Genomic DNA, 27,822 nt, shown 5'->3' with positions numbered 1-27,822 from the left:
TGGGCAATAAATGTTGGTCTATCCAGCGAAGCCCACACCCCGTAAATACATTTTAAAAAAGGACTCCGCTTCTGAGCAAATAACTGTGCTGTGATTCATAAAGACTCTGTTTAAATAGACGTAGTTGATTGTGCTGAGTAAATAGATTGCTTGATGCAAGTCTGACCCCATCTTTAATTGATTCACTGAATTAATGGTGTTAATACTCACTGCGTTTGTGAAAACAAGTAGCTATATTGACTTTATAATTTAAGCTGCAAGCGTACATAAAGGGAAAGAAATTGTTTCGCTGAAATGGGAATAACACTTTTGGGTGGGAGAATGTCTGTATCAGTACCCTTCAACTAAATTGTTAATGAAGATTTTTAAAAGCAAGTTTACTAAGCCATTTGTATGGCAGTTTCTAATGGAGTGAGCTTTTTTTAAAAGATCAGATATATGGAAACAGTAAAGAACACAGTTTGATTCAGTCCAGCTAACACTTTGTGTGAATGTCTTCTGCTTTTTTATAGTGTAATTCTGTATTTAGTGTGTAAACAATTGTGGATCCGAGACATTTCAGCTCTATGGTTGCAACTGTTGCTGCTTTTGATGGTGCAGGGCGAAGAGCTGAGGGCGTGTTGAAGGACCAATAGCTAGAAACTATTGGCTGAAAATGTACAATACTCTTGGGAAGAAGTATGATTCATATGATATTCCTGCAATGAAAGAAAAAAATTGTAGTTTATTTCATTTGGCAATAATATGATAGGTTAACCTATGTTCATTCTGACTGTCAGACACACACATGCCTAATATAGGTGCTGTGTTCAGCAAAACTTTAAAGAGATATAATATATGGCGTCAGGTACTTTCTTCTGATTCCATCGAGGTCCTGTGCCTGCATTTGTTCTGCTTTAATTAAACTCTCCCACTCCTTTTCTCAGTAACTAAAATTTCTAAAGTCTAAATTACGAGTTTAGACAAAACAGTAATGCAGTAACACTTATGATTAAATTGCCTTTTAATGCTTTCACGAATGTTTCTTTTTATCTGTGAAGACCCCCAACCTCTGGCAGAGACTTTTTTTTTAAAATAATTTTTATTCAAGTTTTCAACAAATTTTATCACAACAGAGAAAAACAGTAACCCCTCCCCTCCAATACAAAAACAGTAAATTAACAAGAAAAATAAATAAGCATAAAACCATGAGAACAAACCCCCATAATGAACCCGTAGCCGCCCCCCCCCCCCCCCCCCCCACTACCTTCCCCCGATTCCCGTCCATTGTCCCCTGATTCTTGGCCACCCGACTATTCTTCCTCTTGTTCGTTGGCCACAAACAGGTCCCGGAACAGTTGCATGAATGGCTCCCACGTTCTGTGGAAGCCGTCGTCTGACCCTCGGATGGCGAATTTGATTTTCTCCATTTGGAGAGATTCTGAGAGGTCAGACAGCCAGTCTGCAGCTTTGGGTGGTGCTGCTGACCGCCAGCCAAACAGGATTCTACGGCGGGCGATCAGGGAGGCAAAGGCAAGGGCGTCCGCCCTCCTCCCCAGGAATAGATCTGGCTGGTCTGAAACCCCGAAGACCGCCACTATCGGGCATGGCTCCACCCTCACCCCCACCACTTTGGACATAGCCTCGAAGAAGGCTGTCCAGTACTCCACAAGTCTGGGGCAAGACCAGAACATATGGGCGTGGTTGACCGGGCCTCTTTGGCACCGTTCACATCTGTCCTCCACCTCTGGGAAGAACCTATTCATACGGTTTCTTGTTAAGTGGGCTCTATGTACCACTTTTAGTTGTGTCAGGCTGAGCCTTGCGCACGTGGCGGTGGAGTTGACCCTATGCAGTGCTTTGCTCCAGAGTCCGCACCCTATCTCAATTCCCAGGTCATCCTCCCATTTCTTTCTTGTTGCGTCCAGTACGGTGTCGGCCCTTTCTACCAGTCGGTCATACATGTCGCTACAGTTCCCTTTCTCTAGGATACTTGCGTCCAGTAGGTCTTCCAGTCGTGTCTGTCGTGGCGGTTGTGGGTATGTCCTTGTCTCCTTTCGTAGGAAGTTTTTGAGCTGCAGATACCGTAGTTCGTTCCCCCTGGCTAGCCAAAATTTCTCTGTCAGTTCGTCCAGTCTCTGGCAGAGACTTGACTTCGATCTGGCAACAATATCAGATCAATGATACTGCGAACGGAATTTGGATTGTTTAATCTGAGGATGCGGAGTGTACATAATTTTCAAGGATGCTGCAATTCTGTTCAGTAATCTGTACAATTGGAATGGTTAAAAGGCTCTGGGGACTGAATTCTTGAAGCCTTTATTTCAGGCGAATGATTACATTTATATAAATAGACTAGCAATTGTGCACTTCTGTCATGAACTCCTCATGCACGTGTGGGCAGGAACGTCTGTTATCATGTTTTCTTTGATACTTGAGAGGAAACGGATTGCTAGTTATTGCTGTTGAAAAGTTTTATAGAAAATCTTGTTTGGACCCATTTTTGAGGCTTTAGGAAACTGACATTAATAATGACTGTATGTAGAAGAACTTACTAACGCTATATGAAAGAGTAAGTTTTCTCTTGATGTAATCCTAGCAGATACTAGAAATACATATCAGGAAATTGTGTCCCAAGACAGTGATTTATTGTCCATCAATTTTAAGAAGCAGAAAATTTATGCAGAAATGCTTTACAGTAGGCGCATAAGGACAGGAACTGACTAACAATGGGAAAGTGGTGGGCAGAGCTCCTTCAGGATACAAAATGGGCTATGGATGGATCAAGAGTGGAGGCTGATGGATACGGGAAATGATGAAGGTTGGGTTCTGACTGGACAGTTTCAAAGGGAGTATCAGAAATGTGTGCCTAGGGGCAGCACGGTGGCCTAGTGGTTAGCACAACCGCCTCACGGCGCTGAGGTCCCAGGTTCGATCCCGGCTCTGGGTCACTGTCCGTGTGGAGTTTGCACATTCTCCCCGTGTCTGCGTGGGTTTCGCCCCCACAACCCAAAAATGTGCAGAGTAGGTGGATTGGCCACGCTAAATTGCCCCTTAATTGGAAAAAATAATTGGGTAATCTAAATTTATTAAAAAAATGAAATGTGTGCCTTTATTCTCCTGGGAACCATTTCCTTGCAAGCCTATTAAAGACTGCTCCCGATACAACTGGATGCCAGCAACCCCCATTACTGAGTGTTTCACCTCTGATGCTTCAAAGATCTCATCAGTCTTGTTGAAATGGGACCCACATCCAAACTGCCACTATCCATTCCTGAAGCCTGTCTCCGCAGAAAGTTGTGCATTCAAGACTCACTCCAAAGACTTGATCCCAAAGATCTACATTGGCCCCGTCTGTCCCCTCAGTTGCGTGTAAAAGATCCCATGACACTATTTCAAAGATGAGAAAGGAAATTATCTGACTTTGCTGTGTGAAAATTTGACTGCCTCATTTTCTGCATTACAAAAGTGACTGCACTTTAAAGCTAATTAAATGATTGTAAAGCATTTTGGGATGTTCTGAGTACTGAGGAACTATCCCAGTGTTGTAATGTCTTGAGATACTGGCGCTGAACGTGGGGCATCATCACCTACAAAATACAGTTCAACAGGAAGTCTTATTTCTTCAGAGTGCAGAACCCACCCAGCATACATAGGTGTACACAGGGGTTAGGCAGCTTCAAAATCTCACACACATCACTAACTCTTTTTTTTTACCTTTACTGTTGGCCAGAAACAATCCTTCTTCATTGGTGTCAGATGCCGCCTCTCTCCCCAGAACTCTTAGGATTTCCCCTGCATTGTTCGCAAAACCATTGGATCACTCTCGAGAGTACTCAGACCCTGGTACACCCATCAAAATGCTGCTGAATACTGAGCTTCCCTCCACTGATCCCAGAAGTCAAAGCCACTCGTCTACACACTAGTCTACAATCCCTATGTTCATAGAACATCTGACTCATTATCAGCAGCATTTTGCGGGTCTCATTCGGTAAATGCCTTGAGTTGGTAATTCTGTAACACCACCAGTCCATTGCCTAAATGATATACCAGCACAAAGAATCATTCAGGTCAGGGGTGGGAATTGCAAAGAGGACTGTGTGTGAGCGATGGGGGCTGAAATTCAGGGCAAGACCATATCAGCCCTGTTGGAAGAAGCTCCTGAAAGCTTTGGATTGGGCACAAAAGTAACTTGAATGTTGTAAGTAAACAGTCTCTGAGATCAATAGGTAGAAAGGACGATAGGACCTGTCACTACTTTTGAAGGAATGAGTGAATGGAGTAAATAATCATCTTTATTGTCACAAGTAGGGTTACATTAACACTGTAATGAGGTTACTCTGAAAATCCCCTAGTCGCCGCACTCCGACGCCTGTTCGGGTATACGGAGGAGAATTCAGAATGTCCAATACACCTAACACCACGTCTTTCAGGACTTGTGGGAGAAAACCGGAGGACTTGGAGGAAACCCACACAGAGAATATGCAAACTCCACACAGACAGACAGACAGTCACCCAAGGTCAGAATCGAAGCTAGATCCCTGACATTGTGAGGCAGCAGTGCTAACCATTGTGCGGATTCTGTAGAAGAGGCATTCCTCAGTAATGTGCAGCTTTGTTTGTGTCTTTCCAAAAGTCATCAGATCCCATAAAGAAAAAAACAGATCAGGCTAGTATTCTTATTTCCCAGCTTTTACTGATTTTTCCCTCTGGGGAGGGTTTGTACGGAGGCCCCAGTGGTGGAGGTTGGCCGCACAGGGGCGCTGGCCTGTCCTGAACCTGTTTAGCAAGGACCACTGTCATTGTGGCAGCTCAAAGCCTGTCATTGGACAGATGGGGTTTGTCACAAGGAACTTATTAACGATTTCCCGGGATTTCCATTCCTTCATCCAAAGATGTTTGCTGGTTGATGTGCTCAGGAAGAGTGCACCATATGGGCCACGGCTATGGATGGCAAGCAGTAGGTAGGTTGAGCAGGTCGTCATGGAGTGACAAGCGAGGTGCAGCACAGATTATTTCAACCAGTTTGTGGATATTCGTCAGTCGGCAGATACATAGGGGAATGTTGTGAGGACAGGAAGCCAGGGGAGAGGAGTTGAGCAGCGAGTTCAATGATGCGCATTGTTGTGTTCAATTGGTTGCCAACAAGATGTGTGTGTGATGGCCTTTGCCAGACAGGCCACATACCCTGCCGTGGAGTATGTAGGGCAATTGCTGTGTTGTGAAAGCAGTGACCCAGGTTGATTCACGTGGGGGCTGATAAATGGATTGAATCTGGAGCACAAGGAATAAGAGAGAAACATAGAAATGAGAGTGAGTGTGTGGCAAGAAGAGGAGGACATAGTGGTGAAGAGAAAGGAAGTGAGGGGGTGAATTCTCTGCCTTTCTACCTCTCCTTTCCTCGAAGATGGTGCTTAAAACCTACCCCTTTGGCCAAACATTTGTCATCTGGCCTAATATATGATGTGACTCATGCAAACGTTTGGGATGCTTTACCACATTACAAGTGCTATATAAATGTTATTGGTGAAGGAAGTATATATAACTGGTGAGATAGGATTTTTAGCATATCGTCACACACTTTTCTTCCCCTTTGGGGAATGGGGGAAGCAGTGGGAAGATTCCCAAGCTGATTATCAGCCCGTTGAACCACGTTATTAACGCTCCTTCCATGGTCGACGAGTCCTGTTGTTGGGACTTGAACCTGGAGGTTCTGGTCCAAAGGTAGGGACATTAAGGGGACAGATGAGGCTTCCCCAGAATCCTCACTCAGTTGTTAGTTCTTTTGCCAGGTGTACCACGCTACACCACCTCACACCCAGAAGAAAGAAGAAACTGGCAGAGAGATGCAGAGAAGTGTGGTGGAAAGAAATTAAATCTTGAGAAAAAAAAGAGTGTCAAAAGTAGAATGGGACAGACAAGTGGCAACTCCAAGACAACAGCATTGTATCCTCCAATAGTGTTCTGAGTTACCGTGAACAACACCACAAGATTGGCTAATACGCCAGCAAATCTTTGAGCTTGTCTTATTCTGTTTTCACAATGGCACCACCCCTGCTGTTGATAGATCATGGTGTTCCCACAGAAGGAATGTGATTATGACTTAATTTCAGCAAGTTCAGCACTAAACCCTCTGTAGTTGACTACTATCAAAATATATGGCGTGTATTTTGCAAGATGCAGGCAGCTAAAATATCTTGATGTTAACCAGCAAAAGTGCTTGAGGCAACTCACATTTTCAGAATGATGGGAATCGTGTTGCTGATTGGAAACATAAGAGCTGCTTACCATCACCCCCCATCTTCCATCCCCTGCCAAAACAAATGTCACAGACATGTCCAGTTCTATATCACGAGGGATCTCTTAAGAAGAGACAACAACAGAATTCCAATGCATTGCAACCTCTTATTTTCCCATTACTTTTTGATGAAGATGTGTTGGAAGGATCTGTGGTACACAAATATCTAACTTGGAACGAAGAATTGTTGTAACTGAACATTCCTGTAACTGACATCCAATCGGCAGTAGCCGTTCAACATACAAGAAGCCACATGCCATTTCTACAAAGAGATGGAACATTTCTGTATGGTATTTCACTAATGCGATAGATTTCCACAACAACTTTCGCAATAATTATGAACAGCCAAAATATAAATGAACATCTGAGTGTCTTGTTATGCTCTTGGCGTACCATAAGCTGCTTCCTTGATGTTCACTCTGACAAAGGAAGGTTCAGACGTGGAGATAACTTCAACACGTTTATTAAACTATTTACAATTCTCCTACTTGGATTCGCCTCTACTGTTAATCCTTTTATAGCTACTCAGACTGACGAACCAGTCTGCTACAATCCAGGTGGTGGGTGTGACGTGTTGAATCAACCCTGTGTACACACTGAGTGTCTCCACTGGAAAGAGGAAGATCATGTGTGCTGTGTCCTTTATATATGGGTTGGTGTAATGCCCCCCTGTGGTAGTGTCACCTCTTGTGTGTATCGTGAATGTCCGTTGGTCGTGTCCTATCCTACTGACCTATTGGTTGAGAGTCTGTGTGTCATGTCTCTGGTGTTCCCTCTAGTGTCGAGCTAGCCTATGTGTACTTGCATTAACCCCTTGTGTATCTACAGTGATGCATATCACCACATCCCCCCTTTTTTCGTGTTACATATTTTCTGTACACTTAAAGAAAATTGTACAAAAAAACAGGTAGATAATCGATGCTCTGCACAAGTCACGATAACAGTGATAACTAAACAATAAGTCCAAATCATATGTGCGAGTCCAAAACCCATCAATTATCATGGTCGAATGTCTTTCTTGTTGGGTCGGTGAGTTGGTGATTTTGATGGTGGCATGTCCTTGTGAACGCCATCAGTGTCCTGTGGATAAGGAACCAAGAAGTAGTCAAATCACTTTGTTGTCTGATTGGGAGTCTTTTTTTCTTCCGATGCTTGTTGATAGCGATGTTGGATGGCATCTGTCCTGAAAGCCAGGTGGCCTGTTGGTAGTGCAGTACACGTGAATTGAGAAGATGCATCGTCCTGCCATGGTATGTCATTGTACTGAGTTGAGCAGTAACAGTGTCCCTCATGGGCAGAGTTGTACCATGTCGTACCATTGGTGCAGTCTTTGTCGTGATTGCTGTCGACGATGTTGCCTTTGGTACGCGTCATGTCATTGTCTTTGATATGGTTTTCATAGGTTGTGATGTTGTGTTGGATGGTTCTGTTGTTGTGTTCGCTGTGCTCAAGGACCACACTCTGTGGATAATACGGGTCCTTCACACAGTTACTCGTGTCAGCGTGCTTTGTGGCATCTGCTGTTTTTTTTGAGCGTGCCGTCACTGAGTTGGCGGCGCTCCCCGTCTGGAGTCATGTCCGGCTTACTCGAATCAGCTTCAGCTTGTGGTTGCTCCCCATCTGGAGTCTGGTCTGTGTCACCTGAGTCAGTTCTGGTTTGTCGTTGCTCCCCGTCCGGAGTCATTTCAGGTTCACTTGAGTCAGCTGAGGTTTCTTGATGCTCCACGTCAGGAGTCAAAAAATTCAGGAATGCATTTGCTTGTGGAGAGGCTCAAGCGAATGAGGTTTGAAGTAACGTGGTGTCACCGGAGTCACCAGTAGTCTCACTGTGATTATCGAGTGCCTCTGTACACACTAGCTGAGGTCTGTCACATTGCACATCTTGTATGGGAAGTGGGATGCCATCGTCACTTGTCGCACATACAGTGGGTAGAGCCTCAGTAGCTTCTTGTTGTTCACTTGGGCTGGGTAGACTATCAGTGTCTTCTTCTGGTGGCTCAAACAATGTGGGTGGACTGTCATAGTCGCTTTGTTGTTCACTGGAGCGTGGTAGACTGTCATAGTCGTCTTGCTGTGCACTTGAGCATGGCAGACTGTCATAGTCTTTCTGTTGTTCACTTGAGCATGGCAGACTTGCATCGTCTGCTGCTGGTTGCTCAGAGGAGGTTGCTAAACCGTCATGGTCTTGTTCATGTAAGGACTGCGCTTTGGAGTCTTGCATAGCTTCTACCGTGGAGGCTGTCCACGAGCTCGCAGTGGAGGCTTGTGTCACTCGAGTCACTCCTTGTTCATACAAGGACTGCGGTGTGAAGTCTTGCATTTCTTCTATCATGGAGTCTGTCCACAAGCTCACTGTGGAGGCTTGTACCGCTCTCTGTGACTTGGTGTCAGGCCACAGCATAATCCTGCACTCACGAGTCGGGATTTCGTATATGCTGGGCGGAAGATCCTCAAATCCGAAGAACTCGTCATCGGGGTCTTGAATGTACAACACATCTAGTTGTGGTTCGGATTTGGTACTGGGGTAGCCTCCCAACGTGAAAGGTTTGTCTGAGTCGTTGTCTTCAAAAGACCATATCATCACGTTTTGTGTCGGAGCTGGCATTAGGCTCGTGATGTGCAAAGAAGAATTCAAGATCTGTGTCCTAGCCTTCAAGGACTGTATAATCTCTTTGGACGGTGCTAACTGCCTGTTGCAGGGTTCAGCGGAGGTTACTTTCAGCTACTGGTCGAATTTCAGGCATTGTGCTGTCATTCCAGGTGAAAAAAATCTTGTTTTACGGCTTTAAGAATTTTTTTCGTGTTTTGGGACATTTCCCCTTTAAGTGGGCATGGTCCGGGGCCTCAAACGTCACGAACCATGTGACATCGGTTGTAGGAAGCAATTGCGCATGCGCATATCACTGTTCCTGTACTGGGGCCTTTTTTGCAAATGGTCCTTCCCATTCTGTGCGCTTCTCGTGCAACTGCGCATGTGCAATACCTTTAGCAAGATGGCCGCCAATCAAAATTGTCGTTCTCTGCTCCGGGATCGCGGCCTCGTGGTGAGTACTGGCGCCTCTCTTACCGTTTTCTGTTGATTTGATTGCGGTTTCCTCGCAGTATATACTGAATTTGTCCAGGGCTGCCTGGAAGTCGCTCCTGTTTTGCCCTTTGGAGAACTTGACTGTTTTAAAGATTTCTTCTGCTCTACCACCGGCGATGGTGAGCAGAAGCTCTGTCTTTTCAGCATCGGCCACGTCTTGTAGATCGGCTGCTATCAGAAAGATCTCAAACCTTTGCCGGAATGCCCGCCAGTTTTCACGGAGATTGCTGTGGCACTTGAGTCGCTGTGGAACCGGGATCTCGATCATCTTGCCTAGGTGTTGTTGCTGGTTGTCACTGCTTGCTGAGATGTAACTATATGGATTGAGACAGTCACTCACTGGTACCATGTCTTGTTATGCTCTTGGCGTAGCATAAGCTGCTTCCTTGATGTTCACTCTGACAAAGGAAGGTTCAGACGTGGAGATAACTTCAACACGTTTATTAAATTATTTACAATTCTCCTACTCGGATTTGCCACTACTGTTAATCCTTCTATAGCTACTCAGACTGATGAACCAGTCTGCTACAATCCACGTGGTGGGTGTGATGTTCAATCAACCCTGTGTACACACTTGAGTGTCTCCAATGGGATATTCCAGTCCCGCCAACAGCGCAGCGCACCCCCCCCCCCCCTCCCCCCACGGGTTTCCTGGCAGGGAGGAATTGCATTTAATGGGAAACTACATTGACAATGGCCACCTCCTGCCACTGCGAAACACTTGAAGGGCTGCTCGGTATATCCCGCTCTATATTTTTAAATTTAAATAAGGGCAATTATGAGGGCATGAAAGCTGAGCTGGCTAAAGTGAATTGGCAAGTTAGCTTAAGGGATAGGTCAGTGGAGATCCGGTAGCAAGCATTTAAGGAGACATTCCAGAATGCTCAGAATAGATAGATTCTACCCAGTAAGAAAAAGATGGAATGGACACACCAACTGTGATTAATTAAAAAGATTATAAAGAGAGTATCAAATTTAAAGAAAAATTATAGAATTGTTGAAAGACGGGTGGCAGCTCAGTAGATTGGACAAAATGTAAGTAATAGCAAAGGACGACTAAAAGATTAATAAGGAGGGAAAAATTAGAGTACGAGGGAAAGCTAGCCAGAAATATAATACATTAGTTAGAGTTTTTATAAATATTTTAAAAAGACAAAGAGATCGTTCATTCCATAGAAAGTGAGTCTGGAGAATTGATAATTGGAAAGAATGAGATGGAAGATGAATTGAACAGATATTTTGCATCAGTTGTTACTGCAGAGGATGCAAGTAACACCCCAGAAGCAGTGATAGACGAGGAAATGGAAGGGAGGGATAAACTTAGGAATATTACAGTCACCAGAAAAATGGTACAGAGTAAATTGTTGGAGCCATGGGCTGGCAAGTACCCAGGTCCTGATGGACTTAGTCCTAGAGTTTTCACAGAATGGTGAGTGAGATAGCTGATGTTTTGATTTTAATTTTCCAAAGCTCTCTAGATTTGGGAAATGTCCCATTAGATTGGAAAGTAGCAAACACCATTATTCAAAAAGGGATGGAGACAGAAAGTAGGAAACTACATGCCAGTTTGCTTATCTGTCATGGGGAAAATGTTAGAAGTTATTATTAAAGCAGTTAACAGGGCACTTGGATAAGCTCAAGTTAATCAGGCAGAGTCAACATGGTTTTGTGAAAGGGAAATAATGTGTAACCAACTTATTGGAGTTCTTTGAGAAAGTAGCACATGCCATGGATAAAGATGAACAGGGGGTTGTACTGTACTGAGATTTCCAGAAAGCACTTGATAAAATGTCACATCATTAAAGCCTACTCGTGACAATAAGCGATTTTCATTCATTTCATTCATTCAAAGGTCACTGAAAAATAAAAGCCCTGGTATAGGGGATGATATATTGACATGATAGAAAATTGGTTAGCTGGAAGGAAGCAGAGAGTAGGCATAAATCAGTCTTTTTCAAGTTGTTAAGATATAACGAGTGATGTGCCCCAAGGATCGGTGCTGAGACCTTAACTGTTTACAATTTGTATAAATTAATTGGATGAAGGGATGGTTGCCAAATTTGCTGATGACACAATGATAGGAGAGTAAGTTGTGAAGGAGAGTAAGTTGTGAAGAGGTCATGAGGCTACAAAAGGATATAGATAGGTTAAGTGAGTGGGCAAAGATCTGGAGTATAATGTGGAAAAATGTGAAATTGTCCATTTTGGCAAGAAGAATAAAAAAAGCATATAATCTAAACGGTGAGAGATTGCAGAGCTCTGAGATGCAGAGGGATCTGGGTGTCCTAGTGTATGAATTACAAAAAAACCAGTACGCAGGTACAGCAACTAATTAGGAAAGATAATAGAATGTTATCACTTATTGCAAGGGAAATTGAAGACAAAAGTAGGGAGGTTATGCATCTGCTGTACAGGGGACTAGTGAGACCATATTCAGAGTACTGGATACAGTATTGGTAAGCTTATTTAAAGGATGTAACTGTGTTGGAAGAAGTTCAGAGAAGTATTACTGAGCTAATACCTGGAATGGGTTGGTTGTCTTATAAAGAAATGTTGGACAGGCTAGGCTTGTATCTGCTGGAGTTTAGAAGAGTAAGAGGCGACTTGATTGAAACATATAAGATCCTGAGCGGCCTTGACTGGGTGGATTTGAAGAAGGTTACGGGGGTTCGTTCTTATGGTTCTATGTTTATTACTCTTTCTTATTGTTAATTTATTGGTTTTGTATTGGGGGAAGGGGTTATTGTTTTTCTCTTTTCGTTGTTGGGATAAAATTTGTTGTTGGAAAATTTGAATTAAAATTATTTTAAAAAAAAAAAGAAAATAAGAGGCCACCCATTTAAAACAGAGATAAGGCAAATTATTTCCTCTCAGAGGGTTGTGAGTCTTTGTAATTCTCTTCCTGAAAAAGGTGGTGAAATTAGATATTTGGAATAATTTTAAGGCAGAGGTGGACAGATTCTTGGTAGGCAACAGGGTGAAAGGTTATCGGGGTAGGAGGAATGCAGATTTTAGGTTACTTTCAGATCATCCATGAACTTATTGCATGGCAGAGCAGGTTCGAGGGGCTGAATGGCTTGTTCCTATGTGCACTGTGAGTGATACGGAGGATAAAAAGGAATGAGATTGAAACCAGACAATTAGGTTGTACAACTGTACACCCAACATGGCTTGGTATGAGAAATGAAAGTGTTGGTCAGACTGTAGTCTGAAAATACCAGGTCCTGTACCCTCTCTCGCAAACTGTTAATATTCAATTGATGGTCTGAAGTCAATTTTAATCAATGTTTTTTTAATGTTCTGCTCAGTATCACTCAGTGACTGCCTCATTATTATAAACTCTGATTTTCGTTCACGGGTAAGAAACTATTGAGGGGGACAGAGTTGATCTAAATTGTTACTTTAAACACTCGTTAAAGTGTACGATATAAAATGTTATCATTTCTACAAAATGGGCACATTCAGATATCCAAACAAAGTAATCAACTTTTGTTTTAGAATTTAAAAGGGAATTTTTGAATCTTTGAGAACAATATCACCAATCCTGCCTTTGCTGGATCTTCAAAAGAACGATCCAATTACACTCACTTCTCCAAGCTTTGTAATTCCCAATTGAAATCTTATGCCTGTACCTGTTTTCACCATTCAGATCATCGCAACTAGTTGGGTTTAAAATAAAATCTTCTAAACTCCTCTCTGGCTCATTTGCCAATATTAACCAAATGTGATGAAAACAACTGAGGTATAGCAGTCTTTGACAAGTGGCTGAAAACTACTCACCTTTGATAGGTACGGGTCAAATGCAAATATTGAGCTTTTTATATCATGATGCAAGTTTACAATCTACACTCTAAATAAATGTTTGTTAAGAGATCACCTTTTCCCCCCTCAATTCAGATGTATTAAAACAATTCTGCTCTGGGTCCCCCTCAATAGCTGCTCACCATGAACAATTTATTTTGTCTGCCTGAAGGGTCGGAATTCTGAATGGTCCTTTCTGCCACTTGTGTTAAATTACGGCAGATCCACAATTTGCCTCAAAGCACACCATGTACAATATTCCTTTCATACTGTTCTGCCTCGCACAACAGTATTTGAACATTGTACGCTTCAACCAGTCAAAAAAAAACAACTGTTTAAAGAGGAAAGACCGGCCTTTATGTATCAATGTCACCCTAAAGCGATGAAGTACTTCTGAAGTACAGTCACCTTTGTTGTGTAGGAAATGGTGCAACCATTATGGGCACAACATGATTCCACAACCAACAATGTGATAATGACCAGATATTCTTTAGCCATGTAAGTTGAAGGATAAATGCTGGCCAGGAGACTAGTGAACTCCTGTGTTTTAAATCAATGGTGCATGGGATTTCTTGTGATTTACTTGTTTTAATTAATAAGGTTGAACCCGGTTTAGTCAGTTATACAACTGTACACCCAACATGGCTTGGTATAGAAAATGCAAGTGCTGATCAGACTGTAGCCTGAAATACCTGGTCCTGTACCCTCTCTCGCAAACTGTTAATATTCAATTGACAATCAGATGTCAATTCTAATCAACATTTTTATTAATGTTCTGCTCAGTGTCAGTATCGCTCTGTGACTGCCGAATCATTATAAACTCTGATTTTCGTTCATGGATAAGAAGTTATTGAGGGGGACGCAGAGCAGAATTGTTTTAATACATCTGGTGTATTTTACAAAACCTTCTGTAAAGAATAACGGAAAGATGGTTCTGCTACTCACGTATTTTGTTATTGATAATAGATACTTATGCAGCTGCTTGTTTAAGTCAAAGCAGATTTGGTCAAGTCCTAGTTTTTTTACTCTTAAAAAGGAGTCTGTACTTTAAACAGAAGGTTATCTTCCCAGGCTCTCCTTCTATTTAAACAGACTAGTTAGGAAAGCCCAACCAGACCAAACACATTATTTCAATTACTTATATGACGTGGAGTGTGATAACATCACCCATGTGTACACATGATATAGAACAAGCAGTAAGATAAGATCACCCTTGGTATGTCGAGATGATCTGTCAGGGGAAAGAACCTACTCAAAATGGGAAAATAAAAAATAATTGAAAACAAATTGTGCATACTCACATGTTAAACTGTACCAGCTCTCCCTCCAATTCTCTTTAGTTGAGTGCTACAATTTCTGTGCACTGTTGAGTGCCAGAAGAAAATGATCTTTGGGATGAATTCCTGTACTGTTTCCTTTGTGAGAACTCCAGGGAGTTCCTTTGTTGATTCGTCATGTACTCCTTGTAATTTTTTGTCAGTAAGGTGTAGAGGAAAGGATTGATACAGCTGTTGCCGTATGCCAAACAAGTCACAAAAAAATTAACATATGCATATGTTTTGGGAGAGAGATTTGGAATTTCACTGTAATAGAGAGGGAACAGTTGCCACACCCAAAAAGGCAAGAAGCAGACACAATAGGCAAGGACGATAGTCAAGATCATGTAGAGGATCTTGTGTTTGGGGGATCTCTTCACTTCTTTGCTGTTGAATATCCTGGTTTGGGATATCCAATAAGTATGGGCCAACTTTGTATACAAGAATCCAATGACTACCCCTGGAGCCAATATACAGGTGTGAAAGAGTACAGTCAGATATACCTTGTATGCCTGTTTTGGCCATGTAGAGTGGCACATGCGTTTCACTGACCCATTCTTGTTAAATTGTCTAAGATCAATCATTATCATTGTAGGGAGGGCAAGGAGAAAGGAAATGAACCAAACTGCACAAGTAATGATCCTTCTGTAGGCTCTGTTTCTCCTCAAAGTAGCCAAAGGTTTGACCACTGCCAGGTATCTCTCAGTGCTCATAATAGTCAGGATGAAGATGCTGGCCTGCATGGTCAGAAAGTCTAAGCTGAAAAGGATCCGACAGCCAACTTCTCCAAAGTACCAGTCCTTGGCAATGTAGGTGCACACCACAAAAGGGATGGTGGCGAGATACAGAAGATCAGCGAAAGCCAGGTTCACAATGTACACATACATGGAACCGGCAAACCTCATGGAGAGTGTCATCACCACCAGGGTATAGATATTACCTATAATCCCCATCAGGCACATTATGGTCAGGACGGTCCCCAGCAGTAATGTGATCAACGCCTCATTCCATGACTCCAAAACTGAAGACGAAGAGTTTGTCATTGAGGAAAAGTTGCCGGGCGTCCCAGAGACAATTGCCTCCATGCTTCAAATCCTGTCCACCCTAAATTGGATTTGGTAAAAACGGAACGTGGGCTGATTCATTCAATTCGTTTGAGCGAACGGGAGGGAGCTCATCTCGACATGGGGCAACCAGATGGAAAAGTTAACCGCTCTCCGTTAGTGCAACCGCTTCTCAATGTCCATGACAATTTCAGTCAGTAACTGACCTGCTCAGTACATCTAAACAAAGTCAGTTTCAAGCAAGGAACAACACGGCGGCCAGGGTGGTTAAAACATTGACTGATAAGGTTGTCCTCGCCCAGATTGACACTGCACCCCGTTTGGAAATATTAGCAGATTTTCGATAACCCCAAATCCTCAAAGGAAACACTCCATCCGATAGCGTTCGGTAACCCTCTGCAGTTCCTGCAGCCCGGAGGCAGTTTCAATGTCCCAGAAAAAATAATAATAAAACTTGGGATGTGAAATCCTTCAAAGGTTCGAATTCGGGACCGTTGAGAAGTCTTGCACCTGCTCAAAAGTGTTTTGAAACATCAAAATAATGCGCAGAGCCGGATGATGGAGACTGAGCCACCGAGATTGGGTGCTTATTCCCTGTTGTAATGTTTTGCACAGTTTAACCGGGGGCTCCGCTCTGACTGCATCTCTGCCTGCTGCCCATGGTTTCACACACAGGAGCTGGAACAAACTGCACATCTCCCACTTTGCATCGGAAGTCTGGGAAGATGCAAGTGGAAGTCTCTCCAACAGCCAGCATGGGGGTTGGTTTCAGAGTGTTGGGGGTGGAGAGAGGAGGGGTTCTCTGTGTCTGTCAAAGGCAACGTGGCGGATCTGAGAGAGAGAGAGAGAGGTTTGAAGAATACCAGTTTATTTGCTTTCTGTGCGTCCCCCACGTTTGATCAGGACAATTGTCACTGGCGGGAGAGTCAGCAACCAGAGGAAAACACATTTCAGATAAGGGGCAAATGTACCAGAGTGGAGATGATCATTTGTTCTTTTTTAAAAAATGTCTGTGGGCTGTTCTGATGTAAAATACACGGCAGTGAAAGGGTGGTAGCAACAGATTCCGTCGCAATTCTTACGAGTTCGTGGGGGGGGGGGGGGGGGGGGGGGAGCGAAGAAATGCCCGAAGAGGTGGGTGGAGATTGAGACTAATCAGGCAACTTTGCCGAAGGGCTGGTACCGTCAGGAGGGGCCGAATGGCCTCATTTTGTGCTGTGTGATTTAATAATTTTCAGGGATGAAACTGGCTTCAAAAACCAGCATTTATGTGAAAGGACAAGAATATTTATCAAACGGTTCATCTAATTGCCTCAGCACCTTAAACTCGGCTTTCAAGAATAAACATTTCGGTTATATTTAAAAGCTTCGGGTGTCCAGTCCAACGGAGTTCGCTCCTAATCTAACGCCCTGCAGCCGACCAACCTGAAGTTTCATCTGGGAGACAATCTCCCTCGTTGACCTTTCTATCAGCTGCATTGTTATGTTTGTATTTACTCAGCACCACATTGACTTCCTCAAAACACTTAGCTGGAAATGACTTCTACAGGACAGCAACTGTTACATAGCAGGATATGGCGTTACTTTATACAAAATGCCCAGGCTATCTGTTTGACCTCCTCTAGACTTTTGTAAACTTAGTATAAATGTTTGTTTTAATGTTAAGAGAAAATGAACAGCGCGTAGTTTCCACTTAATTTTCAAACTAGCCTAGAGGAAACGAATGTGATATTTTCGACTGCAGTGTTAATTTGAGTTATTTAAAGGGGAAACATCACTTGCAACCTGATTTCTTTTATAAACGAATAATCAAAGAATGAATCCCAGATTTGTTAAGCAGTTCAGGAACATGTCATAGAATTTACAGTGCCGAAGGTTGCCATTTGGCCCAATTAAGCCCATCGAGTTTTGGAAAGATACCCTATTTAAACCCATGCCTCCACCCTGTCCCCTTAACCCAATAACCCCACCTAACCTTTTGACCATTGGGGCAATTTAGCATGGTACCGTTTGGCCTTGTATATATGTTTTACTGCTTTAATAAAAAGGTATGGCCAATCCACCTAACCTGCACATCTTTGGACTGTGGGACGAAACCCACACAGACACTGGGAGAAAGTGCAAACTCCACAGGTGCAAACTCCACACAGTCACCCGAGGCCCAAATTGAACCCGGGTCCCTGGAGTTGTGTGGCAGCAGTGCTAACCACTGTGCCACCCTGTATGAAATGCTTACATCAAGACACTGAACATATGTCACATCACATATATTTGTGTTAAGATTATAGTCATACCGTAAGTACAATATCCTAATCCAAAACTATTCCTGACTTTCCTTTCCCAATTAACAAGTCTTTTTTGCCAGCTATTTTATAAAGAAATCTTCCTAGAATGAACATGTTATCCATTGTATCTATTATATCAATACAGTTCCACAGTGAGCATCGGTTCCATTATCTCACATTTTCTATGATGTGGAGATGCCGGCGTTGGACTGGGGTGAGCACAGTAAGAAGTCTTACAACACCAGGTTAAAGTCCAACAGGTTTGTTTCAAACATGAGCTTTCGGAGCACGGCTCCTTCTTCAGGTGAATGTGAGATTCACCTGAAGAAGGAGCCGTGCTCCGAAAGCTCGTGTTTGAAACAAACCTGTTGGACTTTAACCTGGTGTTGTAAGACTTCTTACTGTGCTCACATTTTCTAGCCATCAATTTGTGTTCTTTATTCTAGCTGTTATGTCTGCATCCTGGATGTTGTGTCATGGGGGTTGTTTTTTCACATCTTCATGGTGCATGCATATACCTTTCAATAAACACAATTGGAAATTTATCATTAAACTTTAAGAGCTAATCATTTGGGATCACATTGTAGCATTAATGAGCCCCAGTAAATCTGGAGTCAATGATAACCTTTTACTAAGGTCCTAATTGATTGCGTGAGAACCCTTCCTAAGACAAAAAGTGGGAATCAGTATTTGTTGACTATAATGGATGTGTCTACTAGATTTCCAGTGGCCATTCCATTACAAAATATTGCATCTAAAAGCGTTGTAGAGGAGTTAATCAAATTGTTTTACCAGATACTCATTCCCAAAGGAAATCCAACCAGGGATCAAATTTTAAGTCCAAGCTCTCCAGGGAAGTTAGGGATAGCTTAGGGGTAGAGCAATTCAAATCACCCATGTATCATCCAGAATCGCACGGAGCATTGGAAAGGTGGCACCAAGCCTTAAAGACCATGTTGAGGGCCTATAGTCAGGATTATCCGGAGGATCGGGGTAAAGGAATTCTACGTACTATTTACAACTAGAGACGCACCTAATAAAATCAACTAAATTCAGCCCATTTGAATTGATTTTTGGTTATGAGGTAAGAGGTACGCTTAAATTGATTGAGGAGAAATTGGTGAGACATAATTCTAAGACGTTTTGGACTATGTACCAAACTTTAGGGGGAGATTAAATAGGGCTGGTGAGTTGGCTGGGAAGCATTTAAACGTTTCACAGCATATGCTGAAAAAAAGAGGAGGATAAGAAATCAAAAACTTGTAGTATTATTGGTGGGGAGAAAATATTATTACCAATGATAGGTGACCCCTTAAAAGCAAGATTTAATGGGCTTTACCAAATTGAAAGGAAATGGAATGAGGTGCATTATGTGATAAGAACACCAGATAGACGGAAAACTAAGCTAGTGTGTCATGTTAATATGCTGAAAAGGTATTTTGATAAGGAAAGAAAGCAGGAGCATATATTAGTTGTTATAACTCAGGGAGAAGAGATAAATCCAGAGGATTCTGAATTGGACATTCCTCAAATTAGATTGAACAACAAGGAAATAATAACAAATTGGGATAAATTACTGAGTTACCATCCGGAGGAAAATCAGAGTGACCTGAAAGAGCTATTACAATCACCTAGAGCTATATATGGGGACAAATCAGGAAGTACAAGGTTGATTATACATGATGTAGATGTAGGAAATTCTATTCCAATTAAGCAACATCCATATAGACTGAATCCACTCAAGTTGGCACAGGTCCAAAAGGAGATTGAAAGTATGCATAAGAATGATAGCATTGAAAATTATGAAGTGTCTTCATGTCCACAGTTGAAGGAAGAGATTAAGGAGAGCCTTGAGACTAAGCAAGACCCCAAAGAGGAGGAGGAAGCTGACACCAATGCACCCATCCTCTCCATCATCAGCATCACCACCTCAGTCACACAGAAAACCAGAGGAACTACAGCAAGCTCTTATGCCCCACACTTGATGTATTGTGCCGTCAGGATCCAGAATCATTGCCAAATCTAAATAGTTGAGTTCTCATCCAGGATCTTTACCAAAATTGGAGTCCTGGTCTGGACCCATAACACAAGCGATGACCATCGCCAACAAGAAGTAATCTAACTACCTGCTTTTTCTGCTTAATGGATTTATCATTGCTAAATCCTCTACCATCAACATCCTGGAGGGTAGCATTGGCCAGAAACAGAACTGGACTGGCTATATACTGTGGCTACAAGAGCAGGTCATAGGTTAGGAATCATGCAGCAAGTAACTCACCTCCTGACGCCCCACAGCCTATCCACCATCTACAAGGCACAAGTTAGGGGTGTGATTGAATACTCTCCACTTGCCTGGACGAGTGCAGCTCCAACAACATTCATAAGCTCAACACCATCCAGGACAAAGCAGCCCACATGATTGCAGCCCCCCTCCCCCCACCACCACCTTTAACATTCACCCCCTTCACCAAACACACAGTGGCAGCAGTGTATACCATATACAAAATGTATTGTAGTCTCTTTCCAAATCTCCTTGAACAGTAGCTACCAAACCTGCAACCTCTACCACCTAGAGGAGCAAGGGCATTAATAGGTAGAAACATCACCACTTGCAAGTTATCCTCGCAAATGATCAGCATCCTGACTTGGAACTATAATCGCCAGTCTTTCATTGTTTCTGGTCAAAATCCTGGAATCCCCTTGCTAACAGCACTGGAGTTGGGCCTACACCACGCGGATTGCAGTGGGTCAAGAAGGAGCTCACCCCCAAATGTCCACAGATTCCTGAAGTTTCAGTCCAGGTGGTTAAGAAGGCATACAGGATACTCTCCTTCATTAGCTTTAAGCATAGAGTATAAGAGCAGAGAGGTTATGCTACAACTGTGTAAAGCTCGTCAGACGACAACTTGACTACTGTGTACAGTTCCGGTCACCGCATTACAAGAAGGGTGAAATCACATTTAGGAGCGTACAAAGTAGATTTATGATGATGTCCACAGAAATTTTAATATTAAGCAATGAGGAAAGATTAGATAGGCTGGGGTTGTTTTCTTCAGAACAGTAGAGACTGAGGGGTAATTTAATGGGGGTGTATTGATGGAACCATCAATTCAGCGAACACGTGTAGTTGGATCTGAACAGAGGCTTTAATACACTTACAACAGAGCCAGCCTATTTGTCGTTGAACTTCAGATGAACTGGCAGGCTGGCTCTAAGGCACTGATCTTTATACATCGGTCCCAGGGGGAGGAGTCCTGGGCGGAGCCAAGGGAGGAGCCCAGTACAAACTCTCGCGTACTCCCAGAGCGACTCCCCCGGTGGTCGGATAGTGCAACTGCACTTACAATGGTGGATAGTGAACATATATACACGGAGTTATATTGGCAACTATATACAGCATTGATCTTACAACAGGTAGATAACGAACATATATACATGGAGTGATATTGGCAACTATATATAGTGTGAATCACATTCACCAGATGTATAAAATGATGAAGGGTTTAAATACAGTAGATAGGAATGATCTATTTCCTTTATCAGAGAGCTCAATAACTAAATGGCACAGATATAAGGGACCTTCCGATCAGACCTTGCGATCAGGATTGGAAACACTATTTCTGACCTTGGTCAGACAAAAAAAAAAACACATTTACCTTTCTCCAACATTTCATGGCAGTCTTCGGATGGAAAATCGTTCATATCCGACCCAGACCAGCAAACATCATTGGGAACAGTGCAGATAATTCATGCAGAAAGCCCGCCCACTTTTACCGGCACTCGCTGCCGTTTTCTGGGAAGGGAAGAGTTTAAATGTTCCAAACCTACTTTGAAAACAGCTGCAGGAAAGAAGGTAAGAGGTGCAAGATAAGTGAATAAGGATGTCAGTGGTGAGGTGCATAGGCTATCAGGTAGGGTGTCAGGTTGGGTGAGGGAAGGGCCAGGTCAGGTGGAGGGGGGCGGAGTCATGTGATGGGGGCTAGTCCAGTTGGGCCAGGAGCTATTTAGGTCAGGTCATGGAGGGAGTTAGATGGGCAGTTTGGAGGAGTTAGTGGATATATGGGGGTGACAAGCTGGGGGTTGGGGGCTAGTCAGGTCAGGAAATCATGGGAATGTGGGTGCCGGGGGCTAGTCAGGTCAGGTCAGGTCAGAACGGAGTTTGGAGTCTCGGCGAGGCAGTCAGGGATTGACATATGTGATGATTGCGTGATCAATTGCATACTTTAAAAAAATAAATTTAAAGTATCCAATTATTTTTTTCCCAATTGAGGGACCATTTAGCACTTCCATTTCACCTACCCTGCACATCCTTTTGGGTTGTGGAGGTGAGACCCACGCAGACACAAGGAGAATGTGCAAACTCCAAATAGACCGTGACCCAGGGCCGGGATCGAATCCGGGTCCTTGGTGCCATGAGGCACCAATGCTAAACACTGTACCACCATGCTGCCCGCTTAATTATATACTAACCCAAGTGTTAGACCAGGTTTCACTTGTATAAGATTTCCTTGGTAACTTTTCTGGTAAGTAAATTGGAACCGTCCAAAATCTCTCTGATTCTAACTCAGAATTGGAGACTTTTGTGACAGTTCTTGGGTTCAGGGGAATTGCCCACCGGAAGTTCGAACGTCCCAGGAAGTTCCCACAGAGTCCTTATGTTGGGATTTCCGAGGTGTCCCATACAGCATCTTCCGGGGGACCACTGGTCTCTGACCATCCAGGTCAAGGTAATCTGGAAGGATTGGAGGGAAAAGAGAGATGTGCTGTCAAAGCTTTTCATCTTGCACTCATCAGGACAACTGCAAGAATAATTGAATCGGCCAATCACAACAATTTATATGACGGGAGCAGAGGGTGCTGATTGGTTGGCAAGTCAACTCTGACTGGCAGAGGAGTTGCCATGGAGAAAGCAATCGGGAACCATAGGTGCCCCAAGCTCCCTTGTAATTCAAAAAAGGTGCAAGATTTGATCAATTTCCTGTAAAATAAGCAAAATATTTTGGATGCTGGAAATCTGAAATAAAAACAAGGTATGCTGGAAATTCCCAGGCAGCATCTGGGGAGAGGAACAAAGTCAACGTTTGCGGTTGAGTGATCTGTCATCATCAATAGTTCTGGTCAAAGGTCACTTGATCTGAAATTTTAACACTGTTTTTCGCCACAGCATATTTTTGTTTTTATTATTGAACATATTCCTTTTCTTTGCAGAGAATATTATTTTGCATACGAATCTACGAATGTATGTTACTTCTAGCAAGTGTTAGTGAGCCACATTAGGAGCTCGGCTGACTATCCAAAATTGGCTATTAGTGTAACTATTAACACACTCCGATTGTTCAGCAAGTGCTGCTCAATCATGGAATCACATTCAGCAGATATTTGTTTTGTGTTTTGCAAGCGCAGGCTGGTTGTACTCTGCTTATTATAAACAATCGAAGGAACACGCTGTGAGATTCGATCAGCCAATCACCGAGATATAAGTCTATGTATCTTGCATTGTACCAGCATTGAAATTCCTACATGGCATTTCTCAATCATGTGATCCTGTAACTGATCAGCACCTTCTGAAGAACCCAGAGTGTGTTAATAGCTACATTAGCAACCAATCTAAGATAATAAGTCCAGCTCACAATGTGACTCATTTACACTTGCTAGAAGTGACATACATTCTGATTCAGAGATACATTCTCTACAAACAAAAGGATTATGTTCACGCCATGTGCCTTGTTTGAATTACCAGGGAACTTGAGGAATTTAAAGATCCCCATTGTTTTCCTCGTGGCAAGGCTCGAGCCAATTAAAATCAACTTGCCAACCAATCAGAACCCTCTTCTCCTGTCGTATCAATTACTGTGATTGTTTGAAATTTGTCATTCTTGTGTTTGTTCTGCAAGACGAAAAGCTTGAACAACATGTCTCTCTTTTTAACAATATTCAAGATTGGTGCTGGTTAAACCAAGCGACTGGTTTAGAGGGCAGTTGAGGATAAATTATTTTCACCCAGAGCTAGGTTGGAGTCTGGAATGCTCTCACTGTAAGGGTGGTAGATGCAGAAACCCCTGTCACACTTAAGTGCTGTAACCTAAAAAGCTGTGGACTAAGTGCTGGAAAATGGGATTACACTGGGGTAGCTCTTTTCCAAATAGCACAGAAATTATGGGCCAAATGGTCTTCTGCGCCACAGATTTCTATGACCGAATGCACGATACGTCTGCAAGAAACTGCTCGATCCATTGATTTCTTTGTCAATTACAAATGTAATTGGTAGATATGCCCAAGGATGTTTTTATTTTAAACTGAATAAGTATGAAGATATTTCTGATGGGTATAGAGATAATTTGCAATTTAAATTAAATAATACCAGAACATTGATGTTTCTGATTTTTCAATAGTTTTTTTCAGGAAATTGTGTAAAATCTCAATTTTGACATCAATAAAACAAGGAGTATTTTGTAATTATATATAAAACCAAGGTGAAGCAGACATGAATTCATTGGGCCAAATTTCACTCTTGAAATGCAATAAAATGGTTTTGGTACAGATGTGTTACTTGATTCTGATTTATAATGCAATTTCTCTTTCACTGCTCAGCATAGTTACTTGTAGGAAAATGAATGTCAGGTTAGTCCATATTAAACTAAAGTATTTGTAAAAAGAATCAGAATAGTATATTTAAATATTGTGGCAAAGGCTTGTGTTGGTATACAATTCCTGGTCCCAAACGTCACTTCCTGCCTTTACAATTTTTGGCCATTGTTTTGATGCAAATTTAAAATTGAAAATGCACATGTAATCACTTAAATTAGGAAATTCTCAGCGTAAATGGCCAGGTGATGAAGTAGTTGATAGCTAAAGCCTTTAGGTGGTGCTACAATCCCACCATAGCATCCTTTAACGCACATGAGCAATGCCAGAGGAGGTCTGCCCATCCTGAGAATAAATGGTGTGCTCTTCTGAATAAATACATTCACCTTTTACCAAATGTCAGATTTCCACTCAACAAGCCAACATTTATAACATCATTTTAGCCTAAAACTTGAATGCAAATTTTTTGACTTGGTGATCAGTGGGCTGCCCGAGTACTTTTAAAATGTGACACACTGCATGGGAATTAAATTAGCGCTCGGTCAAACCAATTTAACAGCCTGATAACAGGAAATTCATATTGCTAGTTTTAATGTGCTCATAGTTCAGCCCAGGATTGGACACAAGTTATGATTTTTGAATCAATACACACTTGAAACCACTTCATGTTAATGCAAAAATGCCAGTATTATTGTGTATTATTATTATTAACATTGTCAAAGGCTTTCAGCCTTCTTCCCCGGACTCCATTAATACATTTTCCAAGAGCTATGCACCAAAAGGGGCTGGTTTAGCTCACCAGGCTAAATCGCTGGCTTTTAAAGCAGACCAAGCAGGTCAGCAGCATGGTTCGATTCAGCACCAATCGACTGCGAGTGAATAGAGGGTCCGCCCAGACCCTGAGAGAGGTATAAAACAAAGACCCCGACCCCAGCTCTCTCTCTCTGCCAGCCTCTCCTTGACCAGCCAGCCCTCCTAGCAGAACACCGTTGTAGCAGAAGAACCTTGAGGAGGAGAGGTCTGGACAGCAGTCGCCAACAAGTAAGTGTCACAATGCACGCTACGGGAGTAGACACTCCTGACCCCCTTTAGTCCATAACTACTGGAAGCCTGCGGACCCAGGACAAAGCTAGAGGCCGTTGTTCCCTGATCCGGCAGTCCCCTTATCCAGATAAGTATTTGGCCTATTTAGTGGTAGGATTAGCCTAGTCTTATTGTTTTATATGCATGATTAGTAGATTACTGCAATATAATAAACGTGTCTTGTTTGAACTTACTAATTGGTGTATGGATTTATTGCTTTGAACTTGACCTTGAAACTTGTGGCGGTATCTTAACGATACCTGGCGACTCCAAAGCTAAGGAACGAAACAGAGCCAAATTGAGTGTTAAGCACACTCACCCAGAACGAGCAACACCTGTACCAAAGAAAAGTCAAGTAGCATGTCTTAATGACTATCGTCCAGTGGCTCTGACATCCATCATCATGAAGTGCTTTGAAAAGTTAGTCATAGCATGAATCAACTCCAGCCTTCCGGCTGGCGTTGATCCACTACAGTTCGCCTACTGCTGCAACAGGTCCGCAGCAGACACCATCACCATGGCCCTGCCCTCTATCCTGGAACACCTAGATAACAAAGACACCTATGTCTGACTCCTATTTATTGACTACAGCTCAGCCTTCAACACTATATTCCGACGAAACACATCTCCAAATTCTGTGGCCTGGGCCTCGGGTACTCCCTCTGTGACTGGATCCTGATCATCCTAACCCACAGACCACAATCAGTAAGGATAGGCAACAACACCTCCTTCCACGATCATCCTCAACACCGGTGACCCACAAGACTGTGTCCTCAGCCCCCTACTATACCCCTTATATACCAAGACTGTGTGGCTAAATTCCCCTCCAACTCGATTCTCAAATTTGCTGATGACACCACAGTAGTGGGTCGGATTTCAAACAATGATGATCAGAATACTGGAATGAGATAGAGAATCTGGTGAACTGGTGCACCGATAATAATCTCTCCCTCAATGTCAACAAAATGAAGGAGATTGTCATCGACTTCAGAAAGCATAGAGGAGAACATGCCCCTGTCTACATCAATGGGAACAAAGTAGAAAGGGTCAAGAGCTTCAAGTTTTTAGGTGTCCAGATTCCCAACAACCTGTCCTGGTCTCCCCATGCCAACAATATAGTTAAGAAAGCCCACCAACGACTCTACTTTCTCAGAAGACTAAGGAAATTTGGCATGTCAGCTACGACTCTCACCAACTTTTACAGATGCACCATAGAAAGCATTATTTCTGGTTGTATCACAGCTTGGTATGGAGCCTGCTCTGCCCAAGACTGCAGGAAACTACAATAGGTCGTGAATGTAGCCCAATCCATCACGCAAAACAGCCTCCCACCTATTGACTCTATCTATAATTCCTGCTGCCTCAGAAAGGCAGCCAGCATAATTAAGGACCCCACGCACCCCGGACATACTCTCTTCCACCTTCTTCCGTCAGGAAAAAGATACCAAAGTTTGAGGTCACGTACCAATCGACTCAAGAACAGCTTCTTCCCTGCTGCCATCAAACTTTTGAATGGACCTACCTCGTATTAAGTTGATCTTTTCTCTACATCCCAGTTATGACTGTAACATTATATTCTGTAGTGTCTCCTTCCTTCCCTATGTACGGTATGTGTTGTCTGTACAGCATGCAAGAGACAACACTTTTCACTGTATACTAATACATTTGACAATAATAAATCAAATCAAATAAATTTATTTAAAAAAATCTCAGTCCTAAACGAATGGGCCCTGACCTTGAGATTGTGCCCTGTGTTTTAGATTCCCCGACCAATGGAAACAATCTCTTCGGATCCACCCTAACAAACCTCTTCAGAATCTGATAGGTTTCAATGAGATCACCTCTCATTCTTCTAAGAACATAGACCCAATTTAATCAGCCTCTCATCACAGGACAACCTCCTAATCCCAGGGACTAATTTACTGAATCCCAATGTAAGTATATCCTTTCTTAAATGCGGAGGCCAAAACCGGACACACATGCGGTCTCACCAAAATCCGTGTACAGCTGTAACAAGAGGGATTGATGAAGTAAAAACCTACACATTAAGGCAGTAGAGGGCGCTCTCCTCAGATTGAGGAGAGTCATCAAAATAATTCTAATTATTCAAATTTACCAAAAGTAAGTTTACCAAACAACTTCTCTGGTCATACGTATGGCCATAATGTATTTGTAAATGGGATAGGTGTTTAAATACTGTCATTGTTTTTGACAAACTGTTTGTAATGGATGATGTCTGAATTTGCGAAGCATGATCATATTCTATGGGCCCCACCCAAGTATTCATATCATAGAATCATAGAATTTACAGTGCAGAAGGAGGCCA

The 27,822-nt window shown here is 42.7% G+C and overlaps 1 protein-coding gene across 1 annotated transcript; it reads right to left on the bottom strand.

The window, feature by feature from the left end:
* Window positions 1–423: 423 nt before the first annotated feature.
* Window positions 424–15,944, bottom strand: LOC119978808 (urotensin-2 receptor). Its single transcript, XM_038820686.1, has 2 exons — window positions 14,465–15,944; window positions 424–698 (listed from the first exon to the last, which is right to left on the bottom strand). Exon 1 carries the CDS (start codon window positions 15,562–15,564, stop codon window positions 14,500–14,502), a length of 1,065 nt encoding a protein of 354 aa, XP_038676614.1. The 5' UTR covers window positions 15,565–15,944; the 3' UTR covers window positions 424–698; window positions 14,465–14,499.
* Between the last annotated feature and the right edge of the window lie 11,878 nt (window positions 15,945–27,822).

Source organism: Scyliorhinus canicula, chromosome 15 (assembly GCF_902713615.1).
Source record: "Scyliorhinus canicula chromosome 15, sScyCan1.1, whole genome shotgun sequence".
NCBI lineage: Eukaryota > Metazoa > Chordata > Chondrichthyes > Carcharhiniformes > Scyliorhinidae > Scyliorhinus > Scyliorhinus canicula.
Note: the sequence above shows the minus strand (reverse complement) of the source record. Positions and strands in the feature narration are given on the sequence as shown.

What these genes read in the sequence shown, in the direction of transcription:
- LOC119978808 (XM_038820686.1), bottom strand. Translation starts at nt 15,564, where the DNA reads ATGGAGGCAATTGTCTCTGGGACGCCCGGCAACTTTTCCTCAATGACA.